The 23,269-nt window shown below is 39.2% G+C and overlaps 1 protein-coding gene across 1 annotated transcript in view; it reads left to right on the forward strand.

The window, feature by feature from the left end:
* C2H10orf67 (chromosome 2 C10orf67 homolog) overlaps positions 1-23,269 on the forward strand; it is a 114,595-nt gene that overhangs the window by 50,066 nt on the left and 41,260 nt on the right. Inside the window, 3 exon segments of the mRNA XM_036840214.1 lie at positions 4,647-4,794; positions 5,906-5,964; positions 15,882-15,947. Coding sequence (XP_036696109.1) covers positions 4,647-4,794; positions 5,906-5,964; positions 15,882-15,947 — 273 coding nt within the window.

A 23,269-nucleotide genomic window follows, 5' to 3' on the forward strand; every position in this document is an offset into this window, starting at 1 on the left:
TTGCATTTACTTTTCTTGTCTTGGGTCTATATTTACTCTTATTTTTTGGAGAAAATAATTTAATAGAAAAGGCTAAAAAAAGACTAACAGTTTTGGCTTTTAATCCTGCCTTGGCTAACAATGTCCAGCATCAGTTAGCAAGGCAATTTTGATCCATTTGTTTCCCATTTGTGAAATGGGAGGTGATACCTGCCTAGCCAACAGAGTTATGAGGAGGATACCTGTTGTAGTGGATGTGAAATGCCGTGAGTTCTTTGAAGAAAGACGTGCGTATAAATTCTAGTTATCATTATGAGGAAATACACAAGTCCTTATGACCATCTGGTTTACGTTTCCATGAAATGCACTGTTGAGAACATCCCAATTCGGTAATTGAGCTTCTTCCAGTACAACACGAGGTCTTTCGTGGCGTGTTTACACCTCTGAGCGTCCTCAGTCCGTTAACTGGTCTGTCTGGAGGGCCTGGGTATAGAGGATGAGGGTGGGCGGGGCTTGGTGAGGACCACAGGAAGTGGGAGGCAGCGCCCCGCTCTTGTATAAGAAGGCGTTCTCTGGCTCGGGTGGCATCCTGAAGACCTTGGTTGTTTCGCTGTAGTTTGTCCCCGAGGACACCACATCAGTATTTCTGTAAACACCTTAAGATTTGAGGAAAGTAAGACTTCTGATGAACTGGGTGTATACATTTTCCCCAGCTCCTTAGGACCCCAGCAAAGCGCCGGGCTGACTGAGGAGAACGCGGAGCAGGGCTAGTGTACATTTGGGAGGACGGACATGAACACTGCAAAAGCAGACCACGGGTTATATAAAATAAACGTCTGAAATTTCTTTTTAAAGATCCTCTAAGAACTAGCTTTCCTAGAGCTCCGTGGCACTCAAGTTCTAGGTGATTTACCTTTTAAATTTGAAATTTCATCTAATACGACTGCTCCCTCTAGTGGTGTAAAAAACTGGCGACAGCAAGTATCTGAAACTAGATTTGGAAACCGAATTTGGAGAAACAATTAGAAAATGTCAATGCAGCACTGGAAAAAACTTGCAAAAAGCTTGAAATAAGCAAACTGAATAAACAGTAAGGAAACACAATAGCTTGTTCTTTCTCATAGTCCAATTATATAAATCGCTTTATAGTTAATAGTCATAATCCCTCTCTAGGACTGTTGTAGAATGAAATCTAAGAATATGATAGGAAAGGGAAGGTTTAATAAACAGCTAGTTTAACTTATATTTATGACAAGATGGAAATCAGTAAAAGGAATCTCTTCAAGTTCCAGAAGCCTCATCTCTCCAGGTCAGAACACCCTTAATGTTGAATTCCCACCCCTCCCCACCCCAGACCAACTACATTCAAGGGCTGAGTGTCTTTTCAGGTTCTGTAAAAACCTGCAATGACTTAATGGCACACTGCTGTAGTTATCAGGTTGCCATGCAGTCCGCTGATAAATCCACTTGAGAATTGCTAAAGAAACTAGCCTGTCGAGGTATGTGTGCCTGTGTGTCTGTGTGCCCAGGCACATGCATATGTGCTTTCATTGCAATTGGAGTTGTTTTGAAAAGATTTTTCATTTTTCTTTCTTACCCCAGCATGGATGAGCTATGCAACTATCACACCCACATCCCCTCACCCCCACCAACAGGTGAACGTAACTGTTTGTTGCTGACGGTTCTGAAACAGAGCTGTCATTCAAGAGTGGCAGCTCTGCAGGGCTGCACTGCCCCAGTGTGCCGCTTTCCTGGTTGTCACTCACTGGGAAAGCACCTGCTCTTCTCCGTGACTGTCATGCAGCATGGGCATGCAGCAGAAGCCCACTCTACCCACAGCATCACATTGAGATGTCCAAGTACTGTACGTGGAGCCTGCAGGACTGAGACGCCAATATGGCAGGAGGGAGACTGCTGGGAAGGCACCTGTGGCGCTCCAAACACTGCTTCTCAGCCTTTACTGTATTATTGTGTGTGTGGGTCACCTGCAGCTCTTGTTAAGATACAGATTCTGGGCTGGGGCTGGAGATTCTGCATTTTCAAAAAGCTCCCATGTGATGCTGAGGCTCCTGGTCCTTGGACCACATTTTGAGTGGCAAGGCTCCGGAGTGCACCTGTTTTCAGAAACGATTCTTTCATGACTCAGCTTGGGATGCGGAAACCTGGGAACAGTGATACTGCACATCTTGGCTCACAAGAGAAATAGCATGTAAGCCACCACTTGAAGTCCTAGCTTTCACTACACGATAGAAAAACTCTAAATTGGCAAGTTACTTTATAAATTTAAATTTCCAGAGTGACTATGGATCACACACTGGCTGTCTTAGGCTATAATGTGGCTCTTAATAGCTTTAACTAGTTAACCACCTTTTAATGATCTCCATCCTTCTTAACTTCGGTTTGTTAACGCAGTTTGTTTTAAAGAAGTCTCATGGTTTAAGCGAGCCAAAGCTAGTGGTGTGGGCAGATGGTAGAAGGAACACCACCACAAAACCTGCCACTCAGAGTGTAACAGATGACCGTAGCCGCCCAGAACTATCCCTTTGTTCATTTTGCTAATGAGTGTCCTCATTGCTGTGAGAATCTGAATAGTTAATTACTTGCAGTTCCTGCAGCTGACAGATGGTGGGGACAGAGCTAAAGGTTAACCTCTCAGGAACAGGGGCTGTCGATGGATTTGTGGAGGAAAAAACCCCTCGAGTTGGAGGTGTTTCCTTGTTTCCTGCTTTTCTACCAGATTTTTAGAAAATCCACTTAGGTATTAGCTGCTACCCCTAGTAAATTTTACACTTCATCTGATTAATTCAAATAGTTCTCGTTTAGTTTATAATAAGGGGTGCTCACGTAATCCACAGTGAATGTTCATTTTCTGCCACTGTTAGGAAATGTATGCTTAAGCCTATTAAGGCAAATGTTGTTTGTCTTTAAGAAAGCTTTTTTAGTCTAGAAACACTTTCTGTGATGTTCTCAAGTTGAACCATGTGGGACAAGAAATTAATGACTGGGATTCTTTATTAAGAAAACAGTGTTGTTTATTAGCTATTAGATTTGTTAGTTAAGAATGAATTGGGGTTAAATAATTTAAATGGAATGGTGGCTCAAAATCATGAAGATTCATAATTGGGCTTACTGCAAAATTTAACAACTTTATTTTAAATATTAACTCTGATATAACTAACTTCATTAGTAAGTCACTTGTTGATTTTCAAGGATTTATTCATGTACTATAAAACATTGTACCCACTTATTTTTCTTTTGAACCGTTATGACCACAGAGGAAAACATTTTTAATAATTTACTTTCAGATAGCTCTAAAGTTAAATAAAAGTATAGTTTCAAAAAGACACCAGTTATATTGGGAGGAATGGTTTTGTTTTTGAGAGGAGAATTTATTCTTGTGTATTTGCAATCATGGCATTGCTACAAAAAGAATAGCTTATAATTCATCTGAAGATTAATTTAAAGTTCAAAAGTATTTCTAGTGTCTATATTAATTTTGAAGGAAGGCATGTAGACGCTTCTCTCTTTTCGTGTAACAATACAATGACTTTCAAGCATACTCTTTAATATTTTGAGATTGCATAATCAGTTTAATATTTTATCATCATGAAGTATAAAGTTCTGCACCAGCTTCTCCAATTCATTACATCTTAATTCAAAAAAAAAAGTGTGGCAATAAAATCTAGACAGCCATAAGCAAGCATATTCAGATGTTTTCAAAAGCTTTGAAACAAACAAGAAGAAGAAGAAGAAAAGAAGACTAGCTGTCCCAATAAGCTTCTACTGCGTAAGAAAAAGCTTCTCCCATAATGGACATGGCAAGATTTAAACAAAAGACGCACATAATAAAAATGTAAATGAGTTTGCTTTACTAAAACTATAACTTTAAAGTCTTTTGTTGTAAGTTATCCTGAAACCTTCTTACAAGGTAATCACTGTTTGCATAGAGATTTAAACCGAAGTCCTCAATAGCGTTAAACGCCTGCACAGTCCCAGTGTGACAGGCATGCAAAGCCACGTTAATGTTCAGAATATGAATTGCCTCTGGGTGGCTCCTTCACCAAGCAGAAAACCAACTGTGTGGCTATCCGTGTGCCTGATGGACTCCATGCGGCTCCCAGCCTGAAAACGTCACCACTTTGACATGTGATGTGCTCCTCATGACACTGGCAGCACTGACACTGGGGAATGCCACAAAGGCGACAAGCCCCCCTCCTTGGCCGTGCGCTTTGCCCCGCCCCCCCGGCGCTGCTGCCCTCCCCCCAACCCCCCCACCCACCCCCGGCTGCTGCCCAGCCGCGGTCTCCCCAGCCTGCCTGGTTACGGGCGGACAGCACTTCAGACACACACAGAGGGAAGTGTGGGTGGAGGGGCCCCAGCTGCCTCCATAATGAATTGACCTGAATGATGAGGGCACACAAACAGTATGATATGCATTATTCCTGTCAATAAACTGTCCCCATGTGCTGTGGTCTTTGTACAGAATGTACTGCAGCCTTTCTCCCAGCAAGCTCTATTTAGTCTCCTTCCTTTTTACTATTCATATTATAAGTGTGTAATAGAATTCAGAAAATTATATGATAGCTCTTCTGTATCTGTATTGTCTTGTGTTGCATATTTAAGTCCTTGGCTCCCTGCTTAGAAATATGGAATTCTCCATCTTTTAGGACTCTTTTATCAAAGACGGCAGCCCTCTAAGAACAGCTCTGGAAAAGGAAAATTTGGAGTACAAAGTGGAAAATGAGAGACTGCTTCAAGTTATTTCAGAGCTCGAAGAAGAAATCCAGCTCAATCTAAAAGAAAATTCAGTATTAGGTAACATTTTAAAGTCATTTTTGAGAAAACTCTGTACATTGGGCACTTTATAAAATTCATAGCCATGCTTGTCTTTTCCAAACATATGTTTGTTTGGTTACTTACATTTAAAACATCAGTTGGTTAGCCACTTTTGATTTTCATTCTTTTCTTGAGACAGAAATTGGTCATACTCCCTTAGCCATGCCTTTTTTAACTCAGGGTGGTTGTTTTTTAAGCCAAGCATTGGCCTCTGAAAAAAATGTGCTCATCAGTATTCTATATCACTTAGAAATATTATAAACAGATAGAAACTTGTGCTGATTTCTGTTTCATGTGTTTAATCAATTATCTAAAATTTATTAACATTTTAATATTTAAGCATATATATTGGGGTGTGCTTTGTGGAGAAACAGAGTTGGCCCTTCAGAAAAATATGCTACTACTTACTACATTATCTGCAATTTTTGGTACAAATTTTAAGTACAAATTTCCATTTGTAGACTTTACACCCTCTTTTTTATATCTATAAACATTGGTAAATATTGCATTTAAATCACCAAGTTAGATTGCTTTAAAGTCTTTACACGTACTGCTATCTTTCTATTTATGTTAGTCACACGATGATGCCCTTAATCTGCAGTATGAAAAGCTATGAGTAGGCAATTCAAAATTTACAGCAAAACATTGATAAAATCAGATATAGGACAATATTCCTTGAATGTAAAATTATACCACACCAGTGTAGTTTCGTTTCTCTTCTGATGTGGTATAGTAATGCTTTTTCAGGTTTTGGTAGTTCTTACTGAGTCATAAAGTACCACCTGCTAAAGCCGTTTGTATTGGCTGTGACTAACAGCAAAAATGTCTCTTGCTAGTATCGATGAAAAGCTTTCAACCCTCAGCCACACTTGGATCTTGAACTTAGTTCTTAATCCCTATCTGACCAGCCATCTGAACAGCAGGAAGAAGGCTGTGAATGTCAAGGGCAGTTGTGAAGGTCACAGTCCTGCTAGGACTTGCGTCCACCATGCCTGCCAGCAGTGTACAGCCTGCCCTGAAGCAGGCAGACTGAATACAGGGCCATAAGCTTGTAATTTCATGGTTGGCCTCTCTCTCCTTTTGTTTACAGAAGATGAAATTATAAGTCTGAAAGAGATGGCAGAAAAGGATCATAAAACCATTCAAAAGGTACTGTAACTTTTTTACATTGATGAATGACTCTTTTCAATGGAAATATCAGCATAACTGGTGAAATAACCCTGTGTCCCCCTTGTCTTATGATGTAGAGAAAAGTCAGTTTCTGTATTTAATCTCTCCCGTTACTCAGGATTATTTCTTTAGTAATGAAAAAGGATTCCATCTTGAAAACAAATTCATGTTTTCTTTTATTTGGGATAACTGAGTATCTACCTTGTTGACTGTAAGGAACTGAAACATCATATGACACAGGGAGTCCGAAGATGTGCTTGTGGAAAAATGATATTATTAAAAATGAGCAGCCTTATTTTCAGATCAGATGTTGGTTTATGTTCATTTTTCTGTATATGAATGAACTGGGTTTGTATATCCAGGAAATCTGTATTTAGAGCAGGAAATTCTTTTGATATCACGAAGATCAAGGTTTCCTGGGGCATCTAATGCCGCAGGACCACGGCAGTTCCAGCCCTCCGCATCCAGGTCAGGGGCTCCTGCTTTGTGCTTTCTTAGCTCTCAAAACCCTTTTCTGTGATGGTCAGTCTGCCTTGCTGGAGACCCCACAACCCAGAGACAGTACTGCCTTTCGGTCTCTGATCTCTTCCCAGCGCTCAGCACGGGGCCGGTGCACTTAAAAATAAAAATACTCTTTGAGTGACTCAGAGAATGAGAATGTAGTTAAGAGTTCATAAAATTTATAAACGAAAACGTAGATTTACATCCTCGATTATTCCAAATAAACAAAAATGTTTTCCGCGAACTGAATCGAGTATTAATTTTTAAATGAAAATTAATTAAAATTAGATAAAGTTAAAAATTCAGTTCCTCAGTCACACTAGCCTCATATCCAGAGGTCAGGTGATTTAGATTCAGATTTCAACCTGATTTTGCAGTTCTGGGTATTCTTAGGTTTTAGATAAAGTTACTTCCAAGAACTATTTTGTAAACAAATGTATACCATGATCGGTCAGAGTTGGGAGATGTCTTCTGTGATCACTGAATCCATCACAGGTTTTCACAACATGATGTCATTTTCTTGGGCTTCGTCCTATTTTCAGTGATGAGGGTGCAAATGCCATTCTTACAGAGATAACGAGAGTCTACAGAACTGACAAGTTTAACTTTCTTGGCATCAAATTCTAAGGTTAAAAAAGAAATCTCAGCTTTCTAGTTTCGCTTAATAACCTGCAAGGGAACCATCTCAGTTTATGTAAATGCTCCTTAAACTACTCAGTCAGTACTGTCGCTGGGAAAGATGAGTCGGATGAGCCTAGTCTTCTCTGGGGGCAGTTCAAGGAAATTAAAGCAGAAACTCTCACCGTTAAGCCATTAGTTAGAAAGAAACATTCCCCCCCTGAGTGGCTGGTTATACCCTGTGTGGGTTTAAGTATTTCGATTAAATGCTGCCTCGGCTTTCTGGAGCCGCAGTGCCCCGTGGTAGCCACCAGCCATGCGTGGCTGCTGAACACTTGTGTCTAGTGCAACTGAGAAGCTGAACTTTAAATTATGTTTAATTTTAATTTTTAAATTTCAGTATAAAGATACTGATATTTGTTTCAGTTACTGAAAAACTTTTATGTATATTTTGAATAACTTGAATACGTGAATCTACCTTTTTATTTATAAATTTTATGAAATCTAAATGCAGATCAAGCATCTCCCATGAAATTTCAGCCCCCAAATTGAGATGTGCTCTAAGCGAAAAATACACACTGGGTTTCAAAGACTTAGGTACCGTAAGAAATGTGAAATACCTCACTAACAATTTTTAATGTGGATTATTACCCATTTAAATGATACTATTTTGAATAGCTATTGGGATAAATAAAATATATTATTAAAATTAATTTCACCTGTTTCTTCTACCTTTCTAACAAGGCTATAAGTTCAACTATAAACTGTAAAGTTTAAAATTATATATATGACTCACATTATATTTTTATTCGACAGCTCTGTTCTAGACAAATATAGCAAATCTGTAGTTTGTTTGATCATCTTTTTTTTATCCTGTCTCTTTTCTTTTCTTTTTTTCTTTATATGCACTGGGCCTCTACCCAGATGTTGAGTGTAGGTATAATTTGGGTATTGATCAGGAAAAATCTAGAACCCTGGGTTCCTGTTCCATTTCTGACACTATGGCCACTTGGGCTGGTTCCTCATCCTCCTTCCTGAGTCTCACAGGCTTACGGTGTGGACAGAATGAGATAATGTACATCAAAGTGCTTTGTCAATTGGAAAGCAGATCAGGAGTTGTTGAATAAAATGAGAGCTGATATTTACCAGTTTGTTTCCAATATCCTCCACTAAATCAATTAATTCAGCAATGTTCATCAGATGCCTTTTAGTGCCAGGCACTGCTGAGATACAAAAATGTTATATACACATATCTCACACACACACATACACACACGCAGCCTTGCTGTGGAGGAGATCAAGTCTGGAGGAAGAGACAAAAACCATAGGGCAGTGTGATAGGGACTGTAATAGAAGTACGTACATAGAGAAGAGATGCCTGGCTTTACCTGGAAGTTTCTAGAAAAAGGCTTCACAAATTCTTCCACACCGATTTCACACTCCTTCGCTTGAAGTGATTTTTCCAGGTGGGTAGGAGGGTGGAAGAGCTGCATACAGTGTGTGAATGCGTAAAGTGTAAGCTACGCCCGTGGAACTCTGTGATTTGGTATGGCTAGAGCAGGAGGTGGGATCTGGTGAGACCACGTGGTGAGAATTTGTGTTGGGGCAGGAAGAGGGGGGAGTCTGGGGTGTGAGGGAGGAGTAAACAGAACCGGAAGAGAGGAAAGGGGCAGCTCAGAAGCCTCTGGATAAGCCACATGTTCCCCTTTTCAGTCCAGGATGCAATTAAAAGCAAGTTGAAAATGGGATGGAATTTGGGTAGGCTGACCTCTTGCCGTCTCCATGGGCTAAATGCTGTCAATTATGGGATTCGGTACCTTTTATGTTTAAATTTTAATAATCAAATGACAGCTGAATCTGTGTTCCAGCTGTGGCTGAATACATGAATTTATAAATTTGTAAACATGAATTTCCTTCTGAGAGGGGACAATCGTCCGAGATTATAGCCCAGGCGTGATCAGCGTCAGGAAGCAGGGCAGCGTCGCTTGCCGTGGGGGCAGGTGGTCGCACAGCCAGCCTGGGCTGTAAAGGATCGGGGAAGGCTGGAGGAAGGGCACCGAGGTGACTCCTGGAAGCAAGGTCAGCGTTAGCAGGAACGGGTGAAGGGGAGGTGGACGAGCCAGAGCAAGAGAATGGAGAGGGCACATGACTTGCTCTGGCCGGAAGGAGTTGTGGGAACTGGGGTGGTGAGAAGCAGGGCACATCATGGAGGAGTGTAATTCATGCCAAGGGGTTTGAGTTGCCTTCTGAGCGGATGGGGAGCTTTGAACATTGGGGCAGGATTGGATTCCTGTTTCAGAAAAAAGATGAACAGGAGGGAGGAAAATCCAGAGCCAGAGAGGCCAGTTAAAAGATTTCTTGTATAAACTAGGGGAAATATAAAGTCCTGAAACAGAAGGAGGGCAGTGACACGGGGATGAAGGGGATGGATGAATTCAAGAGATGGTTAGGCAATAAAAGCTGTGGCCTTTGAGAAGGTTGAAGGTGGGAGAGATTAAGCAGAGAGAAGTGAAGACTGACATTCAAATGAAAATGACAACAGCGGTAGAGCAGGGGGAAAGCAGGAGAGAGAGTGGCTATCACAGAAGCCAGGCAAGAGTTTCAAAAAGAAAGGAATCATTCAGCGTGCCCAGTGCTGCCCAGAGGCCAGGTGTGCAAAAGGCTAAAAAGGGAGGACTGGACAATTAGCTTTGGCAAGTAAAATGACCCTGGTAATTAATGAGGGTCATTTACTGGAACGTGGAAGCAGTTGAGAAGGGGGGTGAATGCAGACGTGGAGACAGTGGGCATGTGCGACTTTCTAGAAGTTTGGCTGCGGATGGCCAAGGAGAGGTCGGGGAGTAGTTGGAGGGGGACATGGGGTTGAGGAAGGAATTTTTTAAAAGATGAAACTAGAGTTTTTTTTTTTAATTAATTAATTAATTAATTAATTTTTGGCTGTGTTAGGTCTTCGTCTCTGTGCGAGGGCTTTCTCCAGTTGCAGCGAGCGGGGGCCGCTCTTCATCGCGGTGCGCGGGCCTCTCACTGTCGCGGCCTCTCCCGTTGCGGAGCACAGGCTCCAGACGCGCAGGCTCAGTAGTTGTGGCTCACGGGCCCAGTTGCTCCGCGGCATGTGGGATCTTCCCAGACCAGGGCTCGAACCCGTGTCCCCTGCATTGGTAGGCAGATTCTTAACCACTGCGCCACTAGGGAAGCCCAAAACTAGAGTATTTTTAAATGACGTCGATGGAAGGAAGAATGAGAGGGTAAAAGTACAACAGAGAGAAGAGATAATTGCTGAGAGACATCTATGGAGGCAGGCAGGGTTGGGGCCAATGGCCTTGGTGTTCGCCAGTAATTGATGCCCATTGGAAACTTAATGACACTTCTTTTCAGACCAAGGTATAAGACTCAACACAAAATCTTTTCCTTTCCTTCCACTTCTCATTCCTTTACTTTTCTAAACCCACTGTTCAGCCTTTCACATCTTCAACTACACCACCACCTCCCCTTCTGAGGCTCTCATGTAACCAGTACCCACTCTTCCCCAGCCCTGCTCAGGGATTGAGCTGTGCCATTGCAGACAAGCTGATCCTTGCCTTTAGGTGCTATGCCCTCCCTCTACCCATCCTTTCCCTTGGATCTAATTAGCATCCTTAAAAAAAAAAACTTATTTTATTGATTGATTGATTGAAGTACAGTTGGTTTACAATGTTATATTAGTTTCAGGTGTATAGCAAAGTGATTCAGTTATACATATACATATATATATTATTTTTCATATTCTTTTCCATTATGGTTTATCACAGGATATTGAATATAGTTCCCTTTGCTCTACAGTAGGACCTTGTTGTTTATCTATTTTATAGGTAGTCATTTGTATCTGTAATTAGCACCCTTTCTAACCACCCACTGCCGCTCTTTCCATCATTACTACTTTCCCCAACTCCATACTCCATTCCTCCTCGCTGTTCCCTAATTCACAGAGAACATAACGGACTCCTGGATTTTTTTTTTCTCCTCTCCACTCTCTTGCTCACCCTGTCACTTAGCTTACCTAGCCTCACCTTTACTCCTTCTCATCAGAAGAGGGGACATTCTTCTTTGCCTTGACCCATCCTTCCACCCATTTGCCTGACTCCATCTCTTCCTCCTTCTTTTTTTTTTTTTGACTTTTTTTTTATTGGGGTATAATTGTTTTACAATGTTGTGTTAGTTTCTACTGTACAGCGAAGTGGAGTTCCATGTGCTATACAGCAGGTTCTCATTAGTTATCTGTTTTATACATATTAGTGTATATATGTCAAACCCAATCTCCCAATTCATCCCACTACCCCCCTTTCCCCCCTTGGTGTCCATACGTTTGTTCTCTATTTCTGTTCTCTATTTCTGCCTTGCAAACTGGTTCATCTGTACCATTTTTCTGGATTCCACATATATGCATTAATATACAATATTTGTTTTTCTCTTTCTTACTTCACTCTGTATGACAGTCTCTAAGTACATCCACATCTTTACAAATGACCCAATTTCATTCCTTTTTATGGCTGAGTAATATTCCATTGTATATATGTACCACATCTTCTTTATCCATTTGTTGATGGACATTTAGGTTGCTTCCATGACCTAGCTATTGTAAACAGTGCTGCAATGAACATTGGGGTGCATGTGTCTTTTTGAATTATGGTTTTCTCTGGGTATATGCCCAGTAGTGGGATTGCTGGGTCATATGGTAATTCTATTTTTTGTTTTTTAAGGAGCCTCCATACTGTCTCCATAGTGGCTGTATCAGTTTACATTCCCACCAGCAGTGCAAGAGGGTTCCCTTTTCCACACCCTCTCCAGCATTTATTGTTTGTAGATTTTCTGATGATGCCCATTCTAACTAGTGTGAAGTGATACCTCATTGTAGTTTTGATTTGCATTTCTCTAATAACTAGTGATGTTGAGCAGCTTTTCATGTGCCTCTTGGCCATCTGTATGTCTTCTTTGGAGAAATGTCTATTTAGGTCTTCTGCCCATTTTTTGATTGGGTTGTTTGTTTTTTTGATATTGAGCTGCATGAGCTGTTTGTATATTTTGGAGATTAATCTTTTGTCCATTGATTCATTTGCAAATATTTTCTCCCATTCTGAGGGTTGTCTTTTCGTCTTGTTTATGGTTTCCTTTGCTGTGCGAAAGCTTTGAAGTTTCATTAGGTCCCATTTGTTTATTTTTGTTTTTATTTCCATTACTCTAGGAGTTGGGTCAAAAAAGATCTTGCTGTGATTTATGTCAAAGAATGTTCTTCCTATGTTTTCCTCTAAGAGTTTTATAGTGTCCGGTCTTACACTTAGGTCTTTAATCCATTTTGAGTTTATTTTTGTGTATGGTGTTAGGGAGTGTTCTAATTTCATTCTTTTACATGTAGCTGTCCAATTTTTCCAGCACCACTTATTGAAGAGACTGTCTTTTCTCCATTGTATATCCTTGCCTCCTTTGTCATAGATTAGTTGACCATAGGTGCATGGGTTTATCTCTGGGCTTTCTATCCTGTTCCATTGTTCTATATTTCTGTTTTTATGCCAGTGCCATATTGTCTTGATTACTGTAGCTTTGTAGTATAGTCTGAAGTCAGGGAGTCTGATTCCTCCAGCTCCATTTTTTTTCTCAGGATTGCTTTGGCTATTCGGGGTCTTTTGTGTCTCCATACAAATTTTAAGATTTTTTGTTCTAGTTCTGTGAAAAATGCCATTGGTAATTTGATAGGTATTGAATTAAATCTGTAGATTGCTTTGGGTAGTATAGTCATTTTCACAAGCTTCCTTCTTCTTCTTCTGGGACCTTTCTTCATCAGCCTCTCTCTCTCTCCCTCTCTCTCTCACATGCCTTTAAGCATTTCCCTCTGGCCTACAGACATAGCCAAGCCATCATTCTGGGTGGTGTCCCTTGACCCTGATCACCCCTGAAGTAATTACCATTCACTCTTCTTCAAATATCAACTAAAAGAAATCTGTATCTACTAGCCCCTTCTTCACACCCCTGTTGCTAGTTTTTCCTGTTGGTAAGGTCACCATGAGGTTCATCTTGCCCTCAGTCCTTTTCAGTCTCATTCCTTCTTGAATCTTCCACTCTCTGTGGCAGGACTGTGCCCCATGTCAGAGATGCCCTCTGCAGCAATGCTTGCTTCTGATGTTTTGCTCACTTCCTCACACCTTTCTAAGCAATATCTGTCAATGGTTCCTCCTCCTCCATCTTTCACTTGAATGCTGTTCTTGGGAATTCTCTTTATCCTTGGTCTTTGTTTTCTCTCTGGCTGACTTCAGACTCTCCCGTAACTGGCACATCTGGTTACAGATGACTTCCGAACCTTCCCCCCGCTTCATGTTTTCCCTGAACACCGCATCTGTAATATTAACTCTGTCCTCACCCTCAATTTCCATGTTACATGCACTGGGAAGACTTCTTTGACAGTCCCCTTCTGTCCCCTACGGTAATTAGGGGCTTCCTCCGTGCCCCCGCATACCTGGGACTATTTACTCCCTGGAGGTCAAGAACTGTGTCTATCCTTTATTACCTTTATATTAGCTCTCAAAAATATTTGCTAAAAAAAAAATGCTTTACATGTTCATCAAATTCAGTGTCAAATCTTGAACTCATTACTCCTCAAATCTGGACTTGGCTGTGTTCCCCACTTAAATGAATGACATTGGCATCTATCCCAGAGGACCAAGTGACAAATCTAGGGTCCTTCTCTACTTTCTCGTTGTTTTTTTTTTTCTGGCCACGCCGCATGGCACAGTTTGTGGGATCTTAGTTCCCCAACCAGGGATTGAACTCTGGCCCTCGGCAGTGAAAGCGTGGAGTCCAGGGAATTCCCATCTACTCCTTCCTTCATACCATATATCTAGTTGGTCATTAGGTCTGTAGACATTCCTTCCAAAATTTACCCCCATCTCCTTTCTCTGCAACAACATTGTCACAGACTTAGTTGAGGCCCCATCATTTTCATAGATTCCTACTTCATTTTCCTGTCTCCACTCTCATCCTCTTCAAATCTAGCTTCTACACCCCTGCTATGGTTATTAGTATCCTAATCTTACGTGCTAAAACCTTCAGTGGCTTCCCATTGCCTTCAGCATAAAATCAGGCTGCCTCAAAATGTTCTGGGTGATTTTTACGTGCCGGGAGCAGCTAAGCACTTTCACATTTGCTGTATCAAATTCTTTTCAGAAGAACTCTCCAAAGTAGGTTTTATTATCCTAATTTTATAGATGAGAAAACGAAGACCTGAAGCATAGAATTAATTTACCCACACAGCTAGTAAGCAGCAGAGCTCTGATTTGAACCAACCCCTATTCTGCACTTTACACCAGTCTGCCCTCCACTCCTAATTGAGGTGAACAAGCCCCCTCATAATATCACCCTGAATCTCTGTCTCCCTTCATTTCCTGCCGTTCCTGTCTCTATGCACCCTGGGTCCACAAACACCAAACTTTTTCCAGTTCCTCCATTACTCCAGGCTTCTCTGTGGTTACTTTGCTGTTTTTATTGCCATTTTCTCTTTCTCCAACTTGTTGAACTTCTGCAGATCCTTCAAGACCCTTGTCAAATGGCCCTCCTGTGCCATTAACACCAGGTATAGCAGAACTTGTTATAATTACGGTTGCCAGGTTATGTGGATCTTTATGCTTTTCGACTACCTGAAGATTTGACTTATTAACCTTTTTTCTTATGTATTACAGTCATTTTTTTCACAATGCTCTCCTAGCATACTGTAGGTGCTCCAGGGAAGGGATCTGTTTAACTTCGTTTCCCTACCTCCACAGCCGAACAAAATGTCTGGCATCTGAAAGGTGTTCCATACATGTTTATTAAATTAATGAATATATGAATTAATTGAATTGAATGGATGTCAAAACCAAAGGTTGAATTTTTTCAGTGTATATACTACATGCAAGTTGCAAATGATCATTTAAAATACTGAGGTGGGGCTTCCCTGGTGACACAGCGGTTAAGAATCTGCCTGCCAATGCAGGGGACACAGGTTCGAGCCCTGGTCCAGGAAGATCCCACATGCTGCGGAGCAACTAAGCCCGTGTGCCACAACTACTAAGCCTGTGCTCTAGAGCCCGTGAGCCACAAATACTGAGCCTGCGTGCTGCAACTACTGAAGCCCGTGCGCCCCGTGCTCCGCAACAAGAGAAGCCACCACAGTGAGAAGCCTGTGCACCGCAACGAAGAGTAGCCCCCGCTCACCGCAACTAGAGAAAGCACGCGTGCAGCAATGAAGACCCAACACAGCCAAAAATAAATAAAGTAAAATAAATTTATAAAAAATAAAAATAAAAAAAATAAAATACTGAGGCAAGTGAAGTTGGTACAAAGGCGCTGCAGTATATGCTTTGATGGCTATTTTCAATTGTTATGAATATGACTTGATATGCATCTAAATATAGCATCAAAACCTAAAATAAGAGAAATGGTTCATATAATGAGTTAAGCAAAATTGCTCTTTTTGATAGAGTAGGACTTGCTTTATTATGCATTGAGTCACATTTTTGGGGGGGGGTGGGGTGAGAAAGTTTGTAAATAAATTGGCATTTTTATATATGTTTTGCTTGCTTATATAATAAAAATAATTATATAGTAGTATATCATTATTACACGGTAATCTGTGGACATTTAATTTTTGCTTTGATCTTATTGGGATCCATTTTTCTCACATTTAGAATCAAAATGTTTCGTTAAATTTCACTGAGGAGGAATCTTGAGTGTTTTCTTACCTCTAATCAAAATGTAATATTCCTCTCTTTCAGCTAATCAATGGCAGAGACAAATTAATATGTGAGCTTGATTTTGAAAAATCATTAGTGCAAGAAATGGTAAGGGGATTTACATTATTTCTTAATAAATTTGAATCCAGGAACTTAATCATGAAAGTTTTATAAACTTTATTTGTATCTGTTTACTGTGAACTCTTCATTTCACCTTTATCCATAATCTAAATGCATGCATAATTATAATTATAAACATTTTTTAATGATTGTTTTGGAGAAAACAATTTGAGTAGTTCTTTAATAAACATACTTACTATGTAGAAGAGTCTTATACAAGAAAGAGTATTAACAATTTAAAGCAGTGTACAAAATTTTTGTATTTTATTATAGGGATTAAAAAAAACAGATATGAGAGCCCAGTATTTTGAAGGATTTACTATTTTTAGTTACAAATTGCCATAAGTGACAACAAAAAAGAGCCCAGCCAGATATTTTGGCATTCTGTGTTAGTCTCATAAGAAAACACTGCCTTTTTATGTTCTTTTAAGCGAACTTTCCAGACGGCTGGTCTTTTATTTTATCAGTTGACTACCCGCCCCCCCCACCAAGCTCCCCGACTTCACCCACCCCACCCCCCACCCCCCGTCCAGCTCATGGTGTCGTACTTTGGCTTTCAACTGATCACCACTACTATGTCTTTGTTACAGTAAACTGACTGTGTTTATTATAATCAAAAATAAAACACAGCTTGACTTGCGTTCTAAATGTGCTTGAAAAGAATATGATACTGTTTAGAAGAGAAAAGGTTGTTCATAGGAAATCAACACCACTTCAGATATTGAAACATTCCCTTTTTTACAGCTTGTCACACTTTGTGCCAAGTCATGACTGTTTCCCTAACTCTGTTTTGTTACTCTCAGCACCATGTGTTTTGGGTGCCTTGTCATAGACATTAATGCAAAACAATGCCCTGGGACTACAATAAAGCCTTCTATGAAACCAACTTGGGAATGCAGGCCAGGAAAAAAATTATGGTTAGCTATCCACAGAAACCATGTGTTAACAAATGTGTTATTTTGAACTCTTTACTTTCAAATTCCTGGTGTATAAAAGTCATCTCCATGAACTGAGTATACTTGGTCGATTTCTGCCCCACCCCCTTCCTCTTCTGTCATTCCCCCTCCTCCAGGAGTTGCTTCTGAAAACAAACAACTAAATGTGCACATTGTCATTAAAATACAAAGTGTTTTTATAGAGTGGGAAGCAGATGTTAAACTGTCAGTTCGTTAGCAGTATTAGAGAAGAAATTAAACTACTCCATCAGTGAGTTCGTGCCTATGCTAGGAACGGACTCCACCGTTTGTGAATTACTTTGCCGCTTTATTTGAACCGTCAGCGGTTAACTGGTGCTATTATATTGCCCACGGGGAACCTATCATGTTTTATTTTGCTGTTTAGTAGTTGAGCACCACGCTTGTTGCCAAGCAGCAAGATCTTGCATCGCAAACCTCACGACAGCACAAGAGCCTTTAGCATGTTCAGAGCTGGTCTGGAGGCTCATATTTTCAGTAGAAGGAGTGTACTTAAGGTTCTTCTTAGGACTGGGTTTCCATGGCATAACTTTGGGCCCAACAAGATCACTATTTGGCACCCCCCTTCCCCCCACCAAGGGATTCTGTTATTCACTTGGAAGGGAGGCTGGCTTTGTGGCTATTAGGGCTTTCTTTGTTGCTACAGTGCTTTTTTTCCAGAAATGGAGATTTGTGATTGTGGCCAGATGGAGGAGAGGGAGAAGGTGGAGTTGACCAGAGTCACTTTGTAAAAATTAAAAGACGCGCTCCCTGAAGGGTTTTTGTTCCATGCTTGTCTATTACTGTTTTCAATACAGTTTATTTTCTGGCCTATTTAGAGCCTAGTTTAGAAAGTCAAAAAGGTTGTAGTAAAAAGGCAGGATCAGTAAGTATAGGTAAGCAATAAAGTATGGAACGATGCACCCTTAGTTAGTTTTAGGAGAAGCATATGAAATAATTTTGAATCTTTCTGTGATTCCTACGCTTGGTGGCTTTCATTTATCCTTTTTTTTTTTTTTTTGGTCAAATTGAGATATAATTGCCATATAACATCGTATTAGTTTCAGGTATACAGCATAATGATTTGATACATGCGTATATTGCAAAATCATCACCACAATATGTCTAGTTAGTTAATATCCATCATCACGTGAAGTTACACAGTTTTTTTCTTTTTCCTTTTGGCTGTGCAACACAGCTTGCGGCAGTGAAAGCATGGATTCCTAACCACTGGACCTCCAGGGAATGCCTGTCATAATTTTTTTCCTATCATGGGAACTTTTAAGATTTAGTCTCTTAGCAGCTTTCAAATATACGATACAGTGTTGTTAACTACAGTCACGGTGCTGTACATTACGTCCCCAGGACTTACTTATCTTATGACTGGAAGTTTGTACCTTTTGACCACCTTCACCCATTTTGGTCCCACCTCTACCCCCTGCCTCAGGCAACCACCAATCTGTTCTCTGTATCCATGAGTTTTTTGTTATTGTTGTTGTTTTTTAAGATTCCACATATATGAGATCATACAGTATTTGTCTTTGTCTGTCTGACTTATTTCACTTAGCATAATGCCCTCCAGGTCCATCCATGTTGTCTCAAATGGCAAGATTGCCTTCTTTTTTATGGCTGGATCATATTTCATTGTATAAATATACCACATCTTCTTTATCCATTCATCCATTAATGGACTTTTAGGTTGCTTTCATGTCTTGGCTATTGTAAATAACGCTTCAATGAACATGGGATGCATATATCTTTTCAAGATAGTGTTTTGATTCTTTTGGATAAATACCCAAAAGTGGAATCATATGGTAGTTCCATTTTTAATTTTTTGAGAAACCTGTGTATTGTTTTACATACCGGCTGCACCAATTTACATTCCCACCAACAAGTGCACAAGGGTTCCTTTTTCTCCACATCCTTGACAACACTTGTTACCTCTTGTCTTTTCAGTGACAACCCATTCTAACAAGTGGGAGGTGATCTCTCATTGTGGTTTTGATTTGTATTTTCCTGAGGATTAGTGATGTTGAGCACCTTTTCATGTACCTGTTGGCCATTTGAACATCTTCTTTGGAAATATGTCTACTCAGATCATCTGCCCATTTTTTAATTGGATTATTTGGGTTTTTGCTATTGAGTTGTATGAGATCATTATGTATTTTGGATATTAACCCCTTATCACATATATGATTTCCATATATTTTCTCCCATTCTGTAGGTTGCCTTTTCATTTTGTTGATTATTTCTTTTGCTGTGCAGAAGTTTTTTAGTTTGATGCAGTCCCAAATTGTTTATTTTTTATTTTGTTACTTGTGCTTTAGGTGTCATATCCAAAAAAAAAAATCATTGTCAAGACCCATGTCAAGAAGCTTTTTCCCTATGTTTTCGTCTAGTTTTATGGTTTCCTGTCTTACATTTAAGTCCCTCATCCATTCTGGGTTAATTTTATGAGTGGTGTAAGATAGGGGTCTAGTTTCATTCTTTTATATGTGACTGTTCAATTTTCCCAGCACCATTTATTGAAGAGACTGTCTTTTCTCCATTGAGTATTCTTGGCTACCATGTCAAATATTAGTTGACCATATTCTTGATTCTGTTCCATTGGTCTATGTCTCTGTTTTTAATGCTAGTACCATACTGTTTTGACTCTGTAGGTTTATAATATAGTTTGAAATCAAGAAGTATGATTCCTCCAGCTTTATTCTTCTTTCTCAGGATTGCTTTGGTTTTTTGGGGACTTTGTGGCTCCATATAATTTTTAGGATTGTTTTTTCTACTTCTGTAAAAAGTGCCACTGGAACCTTGATAGGGATTATATTGACTCTATAGATGGCTTTGAGTAGTATGGACATTTTAACAATATTAATTCTCCCAATCCATGAACATGAAGTTTCTTTCCATTTATTTGTATGTTCTTTGATTTCTTTCATCAGTGTCTTCATCAGTTTTCAGTGTAGAGATTATTCACCCCCCTGGTTACATTTATCCCTAAATATTTTATTGCTTTTAGTGATATTGTAAATGGGATCATTTTCTTTTTACTCTCACAGATAATTCGTTGTTAGTGTATAGAAATGCTACTGATTTTTATATGTAGATTTTGTAACCTGAACTTTCATTGATTGTGAAGCTAACAAAAAAGAGGGTCCTTATCAGAAAACTACCATAATTGAATTCTTACCCTTAACTAATTTTCTATCTACTTCATCCCAGTGCACCTTATTTCTAGGAACAATCCAGACTTGAGATAGAAAGGAGTTACAGAGGTTGTTCTAGCCTCTCATTCCGAGGGCACAGCACTGAGTTATCTCTGCAGTGGGCTTTGATCCCATTACTGGTTTCCTTGTTGCCTGAGTTCCCTCTGAGCCATGCTTCAAGTCTGTCCAGTTCTATTATATGTAACATGCCAGCATTTGGCCATTCAGCTAGAAAACTGATATTTTGGTAACCCAGATGTTTACTCTAATAAAATACATGTCTGAATTTCTGTGCCTAGGAACCATCACACATTTCCAGTGGGAATAGATAAATCCATGAGCCAAGGGGAGTGTCTTTAGTGGTTATCCTATGTCCCACCATGGTATGTTGGCTGTGGGGTCAGATAACTTGTCTCTTTAGTTCCTGGGTCTTCCAGTCAAGATAGACTTATTCAAGGAGCCTCATCTGCACCTAAACCTGATTTAAGTAATGAGATCCTGACTTCAAGCAGATGCTGTTATAGAATGAGATTTTTTGAGGCCTTGGATGAGGATGAATGTATTTTGCATGTGGTAAAAATATAAAACGTTGGAGCCAGGGGACAGATAGATGTAGAAAAAGCATTTGAGAAAGTCCAATACACATTTATGATAAAAGCTCTCAGCAAACTGGGAATAGAAGGAAACCTTCTAAAGCTGATAATGTACACCTACAAAACATAACCATTAGTACATTTGATAGTGAAAGCCTAAATGTTTTAAGTCTAAGATCAGAAAATGAGACAAGACTCTCTGTTCTTATCACTCCCACTAGACATTGTTTTTTAGGTCCTAGCCAGTATAATATGCAAGAAAAAGAAATAAATGGCATCCAGATTAGAAAGGAAAAAGTAGAACTGTTTTTATTCCCAGATAACCATGATCATTTATATAGGAAATTCTAAGGAATCTACAAAAAAACTACTAGAATTAATAAGTGAATTTAGCAAGGTTACAAAGATCAAAATAATGCATTTCTATGTACTAACAATGAACAATCAAAAATTGAAATTTTAAAAAACTCCAGTTGTGATAACATAAAAATATGAAATGGTTATGGATAAATTTGACAGCATATGTACAAAACCATACAAAACACTGCTGAGAGAAACCGAAGACTTAACTAGATGGAGAAACATACCATGTTTGTGATTCAGAAGATGCATGTTATTAATCTGTCAGTTATCTCTAAATTGATTTATAGATACAATACAATCCCAATCAAAATCCCAGCAGGCTTTTTTTTTAATCAACAAGCTCCTCTACAATGTTTATGGAAATTCATGGACCTTGAATAGTTAAAACAATTTTGAAAAAGAACAAGCTGGGGAAAGCACTCACACAACCTGAATTCAGCACTTACTTTAAAGGCACAGTAGTCAAGATAAAGTGATATTGGCATATGGATAAACATATAGATTGATGGAAAAGAATAGAAAGCCAAGAAGTAGACCCTTTGGGTCATATATGATGAACTGATTTCTAACAAAGGTGCCAAGGCAATTCAAGCAGGAAAGGATGATCCTTTCAACAAATGATGCTGGAATAATTGGATAGCTATAGGGAAAAAATCATCCTCAACCCTTGCCTCATACCTCATATAAAAATTTACTTGAGATGAATCATAAATCTAAATGTAATAGCTAAACCCACAAATTAATAGAATAAGGCACAAGAAAGGATCTTAGTGACATCAGGTTTGGCAGAGATTTCTTTAAATAGTGTAAACTGCATTTCATCAAAATTAAAAACTTTTGCTCTTCAGAATGTTCAAAGAAAACTGAAAAGGCAAGCTACAGTGTTGGAAAAAAATATTTGCAAAACATACCTAACAAAAGATTTGCATCTAGACTACATAAAGTGGTCTTACAATTCAGTAACACGGTCAACAGCCCAATTTTTTAAATGGGCAAACAATCTGAACAGACACTTCACTAAAGAAGATGTATGGCTGGCGAACTATGACATGAACAGATGCTCAGCATCATTAATCTTTAGGGAAATACAAATTAAAATCTCAGTGAGATATTATCACTCACTATATACTCACTAAAATGACTAAAATGTCAAAATCTGACCGCATCAAGTGCTGTCAAAAGTGAGGAACACCTAGAACTCTCATTTACTGCTGGTGAGAATGTAAAATATCCAACCACTTTAGAAAATATTTAAATTTAAATACTTTTTAAAATTTATATCTATACTTATCATGTGATCTGGCTATTCCACTCCTAATTATTTATCTGAGATAAGTAAAAATGTATATTCACACAAAGACTTGTATGTAAATGTTCGTAGCAGAAATAACCCTGATGTCTATTAATAGGTGAATGGGTAAATAAGTTGTACCTTATCTACCCAGTGGAATACTACTCAGAGATGAAAAGAAATGGATCGTTTTTATACACAGCAACAAGGATGAATCTCAGAAATATTATGTAGAGTGAAAGAAGCCAGACAAAATAAAGAATACCTTTGTACGGTTCAACTTACTTGAAATTCTTGTCAATGCAAACTAATGTATAGTGACAGAAAGCAGATCAATGGTTGCCTGGTGATGAGGCAGGATTGGCTTACAAAGAGGCATAAGGAAACTTTTGGGAGTGGTGGGTATGTTCATTATCTTGACTGTAGTGATGATTTCACAAGTCATAGAGTTGACAAAGTATGAGTACCCCCAAAATATAAATATGCCCTAAAATCAATTTAATAAAAGACATACTATCCACTAGAAACATAGGCAAAGAGCTGAAAAGTGGGAATTCAGATGAGGAACCTACAAAAATATATCCAATCTCATTAACAATAAGTGAAACAGAGTAAAACCATGAAGAAATAGTATTGCTCACACCAGATTGATTGTTTAAAAACAAAAATAAAAGGCTTACAGTACTAAGTGTTGGCAAAGTTGTGAAGCAATGGGAACTTTCATAACTTTCAAAAGGTAGTAGAACTAATTTTGACAATTGTTTGGCAAATTTTCTATTAATGTTTAAGATGAGGATACCTTAGAATGACTCACAGAAGAGAGACATTTTCAAGAATGTTCAGGGCAGCATTGTTGGTAATAGCCCCAAATTGGAAACAATTCAAATGTCCATCTAAAGTAGAGAAA

The sequence above is a fragment of the Balaenoptera musculus genome, chromosome 2, assembly GCF_009873245.2.
Source record: "Balaenoptera musculus isolate JJ_BM4_2016_0621 chromosome 2, mBalMus1.pri.v3, whole genome shotgun sequence".
NCBI classification, from domain to species: Eukaryota; Metazoa; Chordata; class Mammalia; order Artiodactyla; family Balaenopteridae; genus Balaenoptera; species Balaenoptera musculus.